The sequence below is a fragment of the Trichosurus vulpecula genome, unplaced genomic scaffold (assembly GCF_011100635.1).
Source record: "Trichosurus vulpecula isolate mTriVul1 unplaced genomic scaffold, mTriVul1.pri scaffold_99_arrow_ctg1, whole genome shotgun sequence".
NCBI lineage: Eukaryota > Metazoa > Chordata > Mammalia > Diprotodontia > Phalangeridae > Trichosurus > Trichosurus vulpecula.
This window is the reverse complement of record NW_023494577.1, coordinates 28,973-43,686: the sequence shown is the minus strand read 5'-3', so window position 1 is coordinate 43,686 and position 14,714 is coordinate 28,973. Positions and strand designations below refer to the sequence as shown.

At 43.4% G+C, this 14,714-nt stretch overlaps 1 protein-coding gene across 1 annotated transcript in view; it reads left to right on the top strand.

The window, feature by feature from the left end:
• Positions 1-7,275: 7,275 nt before the first annotated feature.
• The window catches only part of LOC118833396 (collagen alpha-5(IV) chain-like), a gene marked incomplete at its 5' end in the record, with an annotated part of 30,154 nt that continues 22,715 nt past the window's right edge, over positions 7,276-14,714 (top strand). Inside the window, one exon of the mRNA XM_036740750.1 lies at positions 7,276-7,400. Coding sequence (XP_036596645.1) covers positions 7,276-7,400 — 125 coding nt within the window. The remainder of the gene's footprint in view (positions 7,401-14,714) is intronic.

Below are 14,714 nucleotides of genomic sequence, written 5' to 3'. Positions count from 1 at the left end.
AAGTGAGGCTGGTGACCTTGCACAGCCCTCCCTCACTCAAATCAAAGTCAACTGCAAGTCATGTCATCATTTACCTGATGCCATGGTCCTCTTCGAACATGAAGGACAAACACAACACAAATCTAAGTTCCTGGGTGGGGGGTGACCTTGGGCCTCAGTTTCCTCTTCTGTAAAATGAAAGGGTTGGACTCAATGGCCTCCGGGGTCCCTTCCAAGTCTAAGTTAATGATCCTCCCATTAGTCTCTGAGACATTACGTTTAGGGAACTGTAGTAGTAGGGTTAACATAATGGTTTCAGAATAAATTGCACTGGAAAATATTTGGCTTTCTCTACGACCGATCCTGCATGTGTATTGATTATGATGTACCCCCGGTGTACAAGACGGATTGCTTTTCAGCTTGTTCAGTAACGTGGGCTGCCTCTAACTAACAATCTTATTTTCTCCTCTGTGTTGTCTGACCCTTCCAGCATCGATCTGGGGGCTTTGGGTCACCTCTGACCCTCGCTGGGTCTCAAGGTCAGATTCTTTACCGGTCAGCTCGGGTTTTTATGGTCTTCTCTGTGTTATAAGAGAAATGTCCTTTCTACTGTGCTAGAGAAGTCATGGGAGGGCTCAGCTGCTGCCCCCTCCCTTCCCTTCCCCTGCCCCCTCCTTGATACCTGCTCCCGGCTTTCTTTCACCTGTCAGGAAAGGTCATGTGACTAATTTATGATCTCTTTGGAAAGGACACCGGGTTTCATGAACTTCTCCTGGTCGCATCAGATAATCCCTATTGAAGTCATATTGGATTTAAAATGGAAAAATCAACAGCGTGTTTTTATCTTCAAACCTGCATAAAGAATTAGAACTGCACGTCTGGCCCATGGGTGACCTCTACATGCGGATTTCTTTTCACCAAACCTTATTACCTAACATGGCTTTCATCTGTGTATTCATAGTTATTCTCAGAAATGGAAGGGGACTATTGATCACTGTACAGAACAACAGCCGGTGTTTACCGGTATATCATTAGCGCCTTGTTAATTTAAAAATCAGGGGCCCCAGAAATGCTCGGATTAAAAGGGCAATGGATTAGCCAATATCTTGTTGTACCTGCAAAAGAGCAGTGATCTTCCCACACCTGATTCTTCAGACCAAGACTGTGTTTTAATAAGTTATCTGGTGATGAAGAGGGCCACGAAAAGGTTATCTTTCTGAAAAATAGAAAGATAGAACGCAGCCTCATCTCTCTTCTCAGCATGTTTTAGAAGTAGCTTATTTATCTTGAACTGAGCTGCTACCTAATTTCTAATACAAATTATATATTTTCTGGGCCCCCAATTTAAAAGCCCAGCATCTTAGTTTTGCTGAGAAAATCTCATTTAGGCAAGTTTGGCTGGTAGGTGCTTTATTAAAAAAAGGAACCAGGGAGGAAGGAGAAGGAAAGGAGGGAGGGAGGGAAGAAAGAGAAAGGAAGGAAAGGAAGGAGGGAGGGAAGAAAAAAAGGAAGGGAAGGAGGGAGGAAAGAAAGAGAGAAAAGGAAGAAAGGGAAGAAGGGAAAGAGGGAGGGAAGAAAGAAAGAAAGGAAGGGAAGGAGGGAGGGAAGAGAAAAGGAAAGAAAAAGGAAGGGAAGGAGGGAGGGGAGAAAGAAAGAAAAAGAAAGAAAGATGTCTAATTGTTCCAGCCCCTCCCAATTTTAAGAGTGTGTTGTTTGCAGGTATGTCAAAGGACAGCCAGGCTGTGACTTACAGAGATGGTCTCTGGGCCTCCTTCTTGTTTCTTACATGCCAGGCAGAATAGAGCTAGGTTGGAAACTTGCTGGAAATGTCTGCACAATGACAAAGTGGGCTACTTTCAGAGTATTTTTGCCCCTCACTCTTAGTCACTCTGACTTTTGGGAAGAACATTGGCTGTAGAGGCAGAGGACCTGGGTTCAAATCCTATCTGTAGTGCTTAAATGTAAGCTCCTTGAGAGGAAGGATTGTTTACACACACACACACACACACACACACACACATATTTGCTGTATCCATATATTTTTTTTAATTTTTTTTTGCTGTGTCCCTAGCCCCGTGCCTGGCATACAGTAGGCACTTTAAAATGCTCATTGTCTGATTCCTTTCGTGACCTTGGGCAGCTTGTTTTACCTCCCTTTGCTCATCTATAAAATTACCAGCTACCTGGCCATGCTTTCACCTTTCAGGAAAGGTCGTGTGATTAATTTATGCTCTCTTTGGAAAGGACACCAAGTTTCATGAACTCTCTTGGTCGCATCAGATAATCTCTATTGAAGTCATATTGTATTTAAAATGGAAAAATTCATGTTTTTAACCTTCAAACCTGCATAAAGAACTGTATGGATTAGGTAACTGCCGAGGTCTCTCCAGGTCTGGATCTGTGATTTTATGACAAGCATATGTCCACAGACCTCAGGTTTGGGGGCAAAGATAACTTGGTAAGGGAGCAAGACACGTGGACTTTTAATACTGGTTGAAAGTAATAGCTAGCTTAGATCCTATAAGCCAGGATTCTTCACCCGGGGTCCATGAACTTGTTTTTTTTTTTAATATTTTGATGACTGTATTTCAAGAAATTGGTTTTTTTTTGTATTCTTAGATATTTTATGTATTTGAAAACACAATTCTGAGAAAAGGGTTCTCCAACCTCCCTGCCCAAGGGAGGGGTGCAGGCCACAAAACAGGCTAAGAACCCCTGGAATTAAATCCATCTTCTGATACTCTTACTTTGAGATGTAATTTTTTACAGGGGTTTCTTTTGCTTGAAATCAGGAAGTCAGTTCACTAGAGGAAAGGTGGTCTGAGTCTCAATTCTTACTTTCTTGTTATGTAGATGATCTGGATGCCTTGTAGGAGAAGCCCTAGACATTTTGGAGGCTATTTCTTAGTTCCAGTTCTAGTTCCTGGCTCCCACCAGAAATCAAAGGGCTTTGCCTTCAGTGCTATGTGCAGCGTGCCTGGCACATAGTAGGTGCTTTAATTAATGCTACTTGACTTGATTTTGGTAAAGTTTACTTGTACTCTTCAAATGCCCCAGACAACTTCTACTTAGATGACACAATTACTCCTACTAAAGGCCTCATCTGATGCCTCATAATGATGTAGATGTGATCCCAGGTTCCTGAAGAACATATAATAACAATGAACGTTCAGGTAGGTCTCTGCCAAAATAGAAAGGCTCTTGCATTGGGAACAACAATGGACTGTAGGTTTACTCTTCCAGGACCAGCCTAGCTAAGTTTTTGGAGAGCCTCACCACTGTGATTATAGTATCATAAGCCTACGGCGGAAAGGGGCCTCAAAGGCCATCTAGTCCAACCTCCTCATTTTAAAGAGGGGGAAACTAAGACCAAGACAGGTGAAATGATTTGTCCAAGGTTGTCATCCATGAGCTCCTAGATCTAGAACTGAAAAGGACCTCAGAGTCCATCAACTCCAAGCCTCATTTTCATTATAGCCCCACATGACAAACTACGTGCCGGGGCATCTCTTCCTGAACATTCCATAGATATCTCAAGTTCAGGATGTCTGAAACAGGCCTCATTCCCTTTGGCCTAGACCTACCCCTCTTCTGAACTTATCATTGTTGAAGACCCACCATTCTCCCAGTATCTAGGCTCACAACCTTTGTGAACCATCCTTGACTTCTATCACCCTGACTATCCATGCACAATCACTTGGCAAGGTCTAGTTGTCCCAGCCTTTGCACTGTCTATTACATTCATCCACCTACACAACCTCTACCCTAGGTGATACTCTCATCATCTTTTATATGGATGTTGCAACAGCCTCCTTAATTGGTTTTAATTGTGTCTCTAGTCTCTCCCTGCTCCCATCTGTGTTTCACAAAGATTACACCCCCCCCCCAACACACACACTCAAAAATCTTCAGTGGCTCCCTATTGCCTCTAGGATAAAATCCAGAATCACCATTTAAAGCTTACCACCACAGTCTGACTCCCATTTACCTCTCTAGTCTTCTATCACATTACCTCCCTCCATTCAAACTGACTTGACAACTATCTCCCATATACAATATTCTTTTCCCACCTCCCTGCCTTTTTCCAAATTGTTGCCATGGCTAGAAGCTACTTTTTTGCTTCTACCTCATAATATCCCTTGATTTAAAATCAAAATCCCTTGAAACTCCAGTTGAGGTACCACCTCCTTCATGAATTCTTTCCTTCCCATCCCTTCCACATTGTTACTATTCTTTCTCTCTTAAAATTACTTTGTATATACTCTTTTTATTTATGTGTATACGTGTTTTCTGAGGTCAGCTAGGTGGCGCTGCAGTGGATAGAGTGCCAGGCCTGAGTCAGGAAGACTCATCTTCATGAATTCAAATCTGGCCTCAAACACTTCCTAGCTGTGAGACCCTGGACAAGTCACTTATCCCTATTTGTGTCAATTTCCTCATCTGTCAAATGAGCTGCAGAAAGAAATGGCAAACCACTCCAGTATCTTTGCCAAGAAAACACCAAATGGGGTTATGACTGAACAAACAAAAACAAAACTATACATGCTTTCCATATCCCCACACCCAAGTAGAGCGTAAGCCACTGGAGGGCAGAGATGATGTTTTTATCTTTGTAGCCCCATTGCCTTGCCAGTAGTAGGAGCTTGGTAAATGTTTGGTAAATTGTTAAATGGAGAAAGTGACTAGAAAAGGATAAGGTAAATATGGCCAATGAGATAGTAAGAAAGCACTTAGCTGACCTTGATGAATTCAAGTCGCTTGGCCCGGATAAACTATGACCTCAGCTGATGAATCAATTGGCAGACGTGATTGCCGAGCCACTGTCAGTGATATGTGAAAGATTGTATAGAATGGGTGAGCTTCCTTAGGACTGGAGAAGAGCACATACCTTCCTGATCTTCAAAAAAAGAGAATAAAATAGAATCTAGACATTGTAAGCCTTTGACCTTGACTCAGTTCCTGAGGAAATTAAGAGGCCTTTCCTGGCCCCCAGAACCCCTCCTCCTTCCCTCCAAGATTGTATATAGTATATACATCTTGAATGTACATATGTGTTTGCATGTTGTCTCCCCCCATAAATCAAGTATGAGCTCCTTGAGGGCAAGGACTATGTTGATGGCTTTCTGTAAGTACTGAGGTACTTAGCATAGCGCCTAGTACATAATTGGTGCTTAATAAATGCTTGTTAATGGTTGGTGGTGATGATGAAATTCTGGCATGTATTATTATAGATATGGTTAATGAGCATCTAGAAAAGAAAGTGAAGGTCTGAAAGGTGTAATATAGCTTCATCAAGAATAGGCCATGTTGGACTGGCTATCTGCCTGTCTATGTGTCTATCCACCCATCTGTCCACCTATCTACCTGCCTATCCATCCATCCATCATCTATCCATCTATCCATTCATTGTCTATCCATCCATCTGTCCATCTGTCTATCCATCATCCATCCATCCATCCATCATCCATCATCCATCATCCATCATCCATCTATCCATCCATCATCCATCCATTCATCCATCCATCCATCCATCATCCATCTATCCATCCATCCATCCATCCATCCATCATCCATCTATCCATCCATCATCCATCCATTCATCCATCCATCCATCCATCCATCCATCATCCATCATCCATCATCCATTCATCATCCATCCATCCATCCATCATCCATCATCCATCCATCCATCCATCCATCATCCATCATCCATCTATCCATCCATCATCCATCCATCCATCCATCATCCATCTATTCATCCATCCATCCATCCATCCATCATCCATCTATCCATCCATCATCCATCCATCATCCATCATCCATCTATCCATCCATCATCCATCTATCCATCCATCATCCATCCATTCATCCATCCATCCATCCATCATCCATCTATCCATCCATCCATCCATCCATCATCCATCTATCCATCATCCATCCATTCATCCATCCATCCATCCATCCATCATCCATCTATCCATCCATCATCCATCCATCCATCCATCATACATCATCCATCCATCCATCCATCATCCATCATCCATCTATCCATCCATCATCCATCCATCCATCCATCCATCATCCATCATCCATCTATCCATCCATCATGCATCCATTCATCCATCCATCCATCATCCATCCATTCATCCATCCATCCATCCATCCATCATCCATCATCCATCCATCCATCCATCATCCATCATCCATCTATCCATCCATCATCCATCCATCATCCATCTATCTTTCTATCTATCTGTCTATCTATCTATCTATCGTTGTCAAGAGAATTCTGCAGATATACTTTACTGAGATTTTAGTTAGCAGTATATTGGACTGCTCCCATTCAAATCTTATGGGAAAGATGGAGAGATATGGGTGAGACAGTAGTACCATTGGTTGGGTGTGTAACTGGCTAAATGGCCAGCCTTCAGGAGTAATCATCATTAGTTTGATGTCATCTTGTCAGGAGGTCTCCAGTGGAGTGCCCCAGGGATCTGTGCTTGGTCTTGTGCTTAACATGTTTATCAGTGACTTGGATAAAGACACAGATGGCATGCTTATCATTTTGCAGATGACACAAGGCTAGAAGAGAGAGCTGACACACTGGATAGCAGAGTCAGGATCCAAAAATATTGACAGACTAGAACATTGAGCTGAATATTATAAGGTGAAGTTTAATTGGGATAAACGCGAAGTTCTATACTCTAGTTCAAGAAAAAGTCAACTTCACGAGTACCAGATGGAGAGGGACATGGCTGGACAGTAGGTTATCTGGAAAAATATGGTGGTTGTTTTTTTTTAATGGCCTACAAGCACCATCTGAATCAACAGTGTGACCAAAAAAATGGTGACTAAGAAAGTTAATGTGGCCTTCAGCTGCCTAAAGAGTGTCCCAGTGCCCACAACCAGAAAGGTGACAGTCCTCTGCCCTAGTCAGACCATACGTGGGGTATTGTTTTCATATCTGGGTGCCATGGATCAGGAAAGACACTGCCCATCCAAAGACCAGAGAAGGGAAGCCCTGAAGGGAGATTCACTTGTCATGTTGGCTATCACCTGGAAGACAATGGATTTCAGCTTGATATTAAGGAAAAAATTCCCAGCAATGAGAGCTGCCCACATGTGGCTGAAAGAACAGAGGATGTTTATCCTGGAGAAGAGAAAACTTGGGCAAGGGTTAGGGGTGAAGGGAGGGACACATGTTAATTGTGATGTTTTCCAAAAGTTTCTTGCTGCATTTCACCCTCTTGCTTATAATGATATAGACATCTGTTTTCTGTTATAAATGTTTTCCAGGGCCTAGAGGTCCCTGGGGTGACCCTGGAAATGGACAAGTGAAAGGAAAGAAGGGAGACCCAGGCCCACCTGGGAAGCCTGGTTTGCCTGGTTTCAAAGGAGAACAAGGCCCACCTGGGCCCCAGGTAAGTGTGGGTGGAAGGGAGAAGGGATTCTGTGCAGAACCCAGAGTGTTCTGTAGGGAAACTCACCATCTGAAATGTTTTCTTTAGCAATCAGTGTGCAATGTGTTCTCTACGGCCCAGTGGCAAATTCTAAAAGAAGCAGCAGACCTGGGCCCTCCTCGCCCTCTGCGAATCTAATGAGCCTTCTCTGTGTTAGAGCTGGCCTCATGGTCTGGCCCCTAGCTGCTAATTAGTGACATTGGCTTCATCAGAAGGTAGAACCTACCCCAAAGCTTTCTATAATGTGGAATTCGCTCGCTGTCCCTGCTGCCTTCAATTGGAGGAGAAGCCCTTCCTTCTGATTCTTCAGTGTCCTTTTTTATTTTTCCCCTCTTTCACTTCCCACATCCAGTTGGCTGCTAGGCCCTGTCAATTCTGCCTCAACAGCTTCCCTCGAATCCATGCCCTTCTCTCTGGTCACATTCCTACCACCAAAGAACACTGAATCTGGAGTCATGAGACCTGAATTCAAATCTGTACTCTGCCATGTATTAGCTGTGTGACCTTAGCCAAGTCATTTCCCCTCTGTGGGTCTCAGTTTCCTCAACCGTAAAATGAGAGACTCAGATTAGCCGACCTCTGCAGTCCCTTCCTACTCTACAACAAGGACTCTATGAGTGACCTAGAAGACCACTAGTATAATAGCCCTAGAACTGATCTTATTGCCTCCAGTCTTCCTTCTATAAGACACTGAGGCAAACAGGGTCAAGTGACTTGCCCAGGGTCACTCAGCTAGTATGTGTCTGAGGCCAGATTTGTACTTAGGAAGATGAGTTTTCCTAACTCCAGGCCCAGGCACTTTATCCACTACAGTGCCACCTGGGTGCTTTATTCACTTGCAAGTCAAGACTTCACCCATCTGATGTCATCAGTCCTCTTCAAGAATGAAGGATGAACAACAATCTATGAGTCGCAGTAGCTGCCCGACTGGGACCCAACTGGCCAGTTCCAGTTGGGCAATGCTGCTCCTTCCTTCCTTCCTTCCGTCTTTCAACGGCAGCCACGCTGGCATACCCAGGATGGCTGCTAGTGCAGGTTCTTTTATCTGCTTTACTAAGGAAAGATAGTTGTTTCAGGGGCCAACAATCTTTTTTAATTACATAAAATATAAACAGAGAACAATAGAGTGGAGAAATAAAGACCAACAGGCAGGGCTCTACTGCCTGAATCAAAGCTTTACATCCACCACTGAATTGAGAGACCCTTTACCTCTGAGCAGTCAGGGAGCTCTGAACATACGGCCACTCAGAGTCTCGACCAGGGAATCACAACATCTTTCTCATAAGTGAGCCCCCAAAACAAAAGCTCACCTCTTAGAATATATACTCTTTCAGCTAATAGGCTCAGTGCCTAATTAGAAATTAACAAAAGGTGTGTAAGCCTTCCTACAAGCAAGCAAGCTTCCCTTAATGGGCTCCACATGAGGCCTGTTAATGGGTGGGGAAGATCTTAATCCCCATTAACCTTATACTTCCTTCCCTCTGTCCATATAGGGAATCTTACCCTTATATGTGGATTCTCTGCCCAAAAGAATATAAATTTTGATCACTTAAGTCTCCCAAGATATATTGGGGTTTGGGGGCTAGATTATTTCTCTTCCCTATTTATTTATTCTATCTATAACCCATCAGTAAATCTCATCAAATTTTCCTTCTTGATGACTCTTGCCATTTTCCTGCTATGAATTGGGCCTTTATTAGTGCTGAGCTGAACTGTTCTAAAACTCTTAGTTAGTCTCCTAGTAAACAATACCACTAGATCAGTCTCCCTAAGGCACAGGTCTGCTCCTATTATGCTTCTGCTCCAGTCCCTTCACTGGCTCCCTATTGCTTCCAGCAGAAAATACCAACACTAATCTAGTATTCACTACTCACTATGACTTGACACCAGCCTACCTTATGTATAGGTGAGGTCTCTTCCAGCTCCAGATTTAGGAGCCTATTTGTGACCTTGGATGAATCCCTTCCCCTCCCTGGGCCTCAGTTTCCTCTTCTGTAAAATGAAGGGGTTGGATTAGCTGGCCTCTGAGTTTCCTTCCACTTTTACATCTAGGATCCTATGGGTGACTTTGGGCAAGACATTTCCCCCCCCTTGGGCCTTGGTTTCCACCTCTGTAAAATGAGAGGGTGTTGAACTAGCTGGCCCCTTAAATACCTTCTAGCTCTAGGTCTAGGATTCCATGTGTGACCTTGTACAAGTTGCTTCGCCTCCCTGGGCCTCAGTTTCCCCAGAAGGTCTTCAGTCTGTAGTTTAAGCCTCTGTGTTTGGCCCTATACTGTTTGACATTTTTTATCTAGTCCTTTTCTTGAATTCACTCAATGCAACCTCATTCGATTAAGCTCAAAAACATACGCATGCCCCTCCTCAAACACCTCCAATGGCTCCCCATTGCTTGCAGGATAAAAGAGCGTTCTCTGGTTCAGAGGGGACCCGGCCAGGCTCTGTCCAGCAACTCCTTCAACATTTAATAGACAAGTTTAAATTGAATATACTGGATAAATATGTCTAGTGCCCCCTCATTCTGCCTAGCCCACATACCATGCATAGCTAGAACAATAAAGCCTGATAGCTTACGTTTGAGGGGCCAGGCCTTGCCTCAGTCCCTCAGGACAGAGACACAGACTTCCCCCTAAAAACTCACTCACACACATACACACACAAACACACATATGCACATACACATATACACTAATGATTATAATAACATCTAATACTTAGCACCTACTATGTGCAAGGCACTGTGCTAAGTGCTTTACAGTTATTTCATTTGAGCTTTACAACAACCCTGGGAGGGAGTGGTTATTGTCCCCAGTTTGCAGGTGAGCAAACTGAGGCAAACAGAGGTGAAGTGACCTGCCCAGGGTCACAGAGCTAGTAAGTGGCTGGGAATGAATTTGAACTCAGGTCTTCCTGACTCCAGCTCTGGCACTTGATCCACCGAACCACCAGTTGCCTCTGATATATATACACGCGCATACATATACACATGTACATAGATGGAAACATCCATACACAGCACTCACATGCTTCCATGATGCATACATATAACTTCATATATAATACATGCATCTATACAAAACACACACATATACATGTACACACATGCACGCAATATCCACATGCACACACACATACTGATGCACATAGACACAACACATATACATACACATGCACACATGCACAATACATACATGCACATCAACACATGTGGCACAATATACAGATACATGCACACATATGCATGTGTAACACATAGATTATTGCATAATGTACATGTACACACATGCCTACAAATACATACTCACAATACAATACATGCATGCAAATATATATATGATGAGCATGTACATGCATGCACAATATGCATGCACAATATACATGCACACATGCAGATGTATACAGCACACTTATACATAGACAGCACAATATGTTGCCTGTATACACATGCAAACAAATGCACACTGGCATGCATGCACACATACGCATGCACACACATGCACCAGGCATTCATGCACACATACATCCACACATGCACATGCATGCACGTGCATGCACGTGCATACAGATGCACATGCACATACACACACTCCACAAGATTAGGACCTGTAAAACTCCTGACTGCCATCCCTGAGGAGCTCAGGCCCACGAGGTGCCCCTTCTTCCTCACCTTCTCCCCATACTCCTCTGAGCCCTGCTGCTCTTTCTTGCAGGTGCTTCTGAACAATTGGCATTCCCCAACACTCCCGCTCTCTGTGTAAGGCTCTGTTCTCTTTATTGATTTTTTTCCTCTGCAGTGTCTCTCAGGAGAGGCAGTGTGTTGTAGTGCCTAGAGATTGGGCAGCCTCAGACCCAAGAGGACCTGGGTTCAAGTCCCACCCATGGCCTATTCTGGCTGGGACACTCTGGCCAAGACTTTAATCTCTCGGGACCCCCAGGCAGATCTCTAAGAATGGAAGTTGCAGAGCAGGTGCAGCATCTGCATTGGCAGGAGTTTCCTTATCTCAGTAAGATCCTAGGCCCTATCCACCCCACCCCCCAGACAAGCAAACAAACAAATAAACAAATGAGTGTGTCTCTCAGATCTCCCCCATTCCTTTCCATTTCTGCAGTTGCCACTGTGGTCTACACCCTTATCACCTTGACTACTGTAAGAGCCTTGTAATTGATCTTGCTGCCTCCAGCCCCTTTCTCTGCAGTACATCATGAGCCCTGGTGAGCTCACCTAAGGAACTGCAAAGCTCCTCAACCCCGTCCTCATTCTCTCCTTCTTCAGATCTATCCTAGAGCTGGCTGTTCATCGGGCATCATGGAATATCTATCGCTGCTCAACTTTCAGGCAGGCCCCTATTGCTTGTGGCATCCCATCCCAGTTCCTTAGCCTGGTACTAGAGGCCCTTTACCAAATGCTTCCTGTCTTATCTCTTAACTCACCAACCTTCATTTTCTTTTTTCCCTTACACAGTTTCTCTTCCCCAGCCAAGCTAGGCTGGATGCCATCTCCCATAAACATTTTTCTTATTCCTAGACAGGAATGCCTCTGCCTCGTCTGCCCACCCAAAATGTCCTCCCCGGTTCTCTCTACCAATCCGTGTTCTTCATCTCTTGCTTTCATCTCATCTCGAGGAAGCCTTCCTTGATTAGCCCCACATGATGGATTATTGCTGTCAAAATTCCACTTTGAGAAACTCTGAACTAAATTCAGTTCAGTAAGCTTGAGAGCTTTATTCCTTGGCGCATAGGTAGATGCTGAGACAGTTGGAACTAGAATTTGCTCTTGGAGCCAATGAAACACATCCTTCTTTCTGATGTGCTCTCAGTGGACAGTCGATTTACAATCACATGATTAGCAAGCTGGTAGTATAGGCATTTTCCACATATAGCTCCAACTTAACAACCTCAAAGGAAATACAGATGCACCCGACCGAGAGTAACTAACACTGAATCTATAAGGAGACCGAAACACCCCAAAAGGTAAAAGCCTCCTGATAGAACTTCAGAGAGCTTAAATACTTCCAGATCCCACTCACTTTTTCTGCCCTTCATGTTGGGCACCACCCAAGCAAGAAACATTGGCTTTGAGTTATGACATAGCCTCTGCCCAGTGTCCCTTGGTCCCAGTAACTTGGTCGAACTTCCCTCTATGCCATAAGAGTTGGAAGACATTGATTCTGCCCAGCCATGGAGTATAGCTCTATGGAGGGGAGAGGAGAAGAGGAATCATGGCATCACTGAGCTGGCTAGAGGGGAAGGGCCTTTTGTTCCTGATGAAAAGGAGGATTAAAAATCCAGATGGAGTCAGTCACCTGTATACAGAGCTTACTCTGGGCAGGGATCCGTTAGGGTCCCCATACCTCCCAACCTAAGGAGCTGTAGGGGGAGGGTGGTCTGTGCAGTAGTGGAAGGAGGAGCCAAATAAGAAGGAAAGCCAGAGACAAGCCACTGAGCATTCAAGAAAAAGGTGCAAATGCAAAAAGTCCAAAAGTGTAGATTATATGTAGGAAGAGCAAAAGTGAGGCTCATGACAACAAAAGGAAAATGGAGACGCGATTCCAAAAAGACCATAATGTATTGAACAAGTATTATATTATGAAAGAAAAGGAACCAAAAATTCCCATTGGAGAAAAAAACCCAAAGAATTCTACATGCTCTGCAGAGTACGTGGCAAACATAGTGCATCACAAACAACTCAGGAATAGTTCAACATTTAAGCACATTTTAAAAAAATTATGTCAGGATGAAAATTATGTTGGAAAATAATTCTCAAAGCAGAGTTAATGAAGAACAACAGAGTAGATATTTTGGAACATAAGACTGAGAATCTCTCCAGAGAATTAGGGCTTGTGATAAAAGAATGACAGATTTAGGAACCCCCCCAAAAATGGAAGTGGAAGAAAATTGGGCAGAATAGAAGCAAAAGAAAGTAACTTTCAAAGAACACATAAACTCTCAAAGCAAAGTTACTCTTGCTTAAGAAATGATGAATATGAAGAATTCAGAGAAGCATGAGATGAAATAAACTGATGCAGAATGAAATTAGTCAAACTAAGGAAATAATCTACAACTACAACAGAAATTGAAAGAAGAGTAATAGTAAACTAAATACCATGTAATTATAATCACCATGAGGCAGCATGCATTGTGGATAGGGCAGTAGACTTGGAGTCAGAAAAACCTGAGTTCACAGTCCTGCCTCACATATTTACTAGCTGTGTGACTCTGGGCAAGTCATTTACCCTTTCTGGGACTCAGTTTCTTCATGTGCAAGATGAAGGAGTTGGACTTTGAAAACAAATGAGTACATGCATTTCCCTACTTTTGTTGGAGAGGACTATGGGTGTGGAACATTGGAGCCAAGAGCTATTCATGAAAATAAAGATCATCAATAAAAACACTTTTCAAATGGGATCCTCTGTTTCCTGTCACTTCCTTTCACCCACATGATTGTGATTCTCAATGTGGGATCCCTATATGAGAGGCTGGGTGAGGAATTGCAAGGAAATGATCCTAACAGTAATCCTCATGTCCTGAGCACATGGGTGTGAATTAGGTTATGGGAAAAGCACATGGAATTTCCGAATGGAAGAAAAAAAATAGGTTTATTGAAATGATTAATTCAGTGGCCTTGAAAAAAGTAACAGGAAAATCCCTAGAGGTTGGACCACATTCCATCTGTTTCTTCTGCCTTTCCAGTTCATACTGGAGCACCCAGACCTCAGGTGGCTGGGTCAGTGGATTTCTTAAGAAAGTAGGTGGTGCTCAAAGGGTTGCAAATTAATCAGTCATACTGATTATAACATACTCCAAGTCCAGTAAAAAGGGAGTTTGAGAGTTGAGAGTAGAACCTTGCTCTCCTGCCCCCAACTCCAACAGTCTTTTCACTATATGTTAATACTTCTTGTTAGGACTCTTTCATTGGAGTCAGAGGTCTTAGCGTTCAGTCTGCTCTCTGCCATTCTCTGCTTGTATGACCTTGAGTAAGTCACTTCCCTGGGACCTCAGTTTCCTGTTCCATAAAGAACTAGATTACCTCTAAGGTCCCTTCCACCTCCAACTCTGTGACATAACATAATACATGTTTTTTTTTTCTGGATAATCCCTTTATTAATCATTGCTAGTAGATAATTAATAAAAGGGGTCAGTGGCACTCTCAAATGTCAAAGATCCATCATGGAACTCACTCTAGGTTTATATAGCATAATAAATGTTTACTGGTTCATTTATTGATTGATTTGCAAACATCTCATTGGAGCCTCAGCAGCCCTTGTGATGTGCACA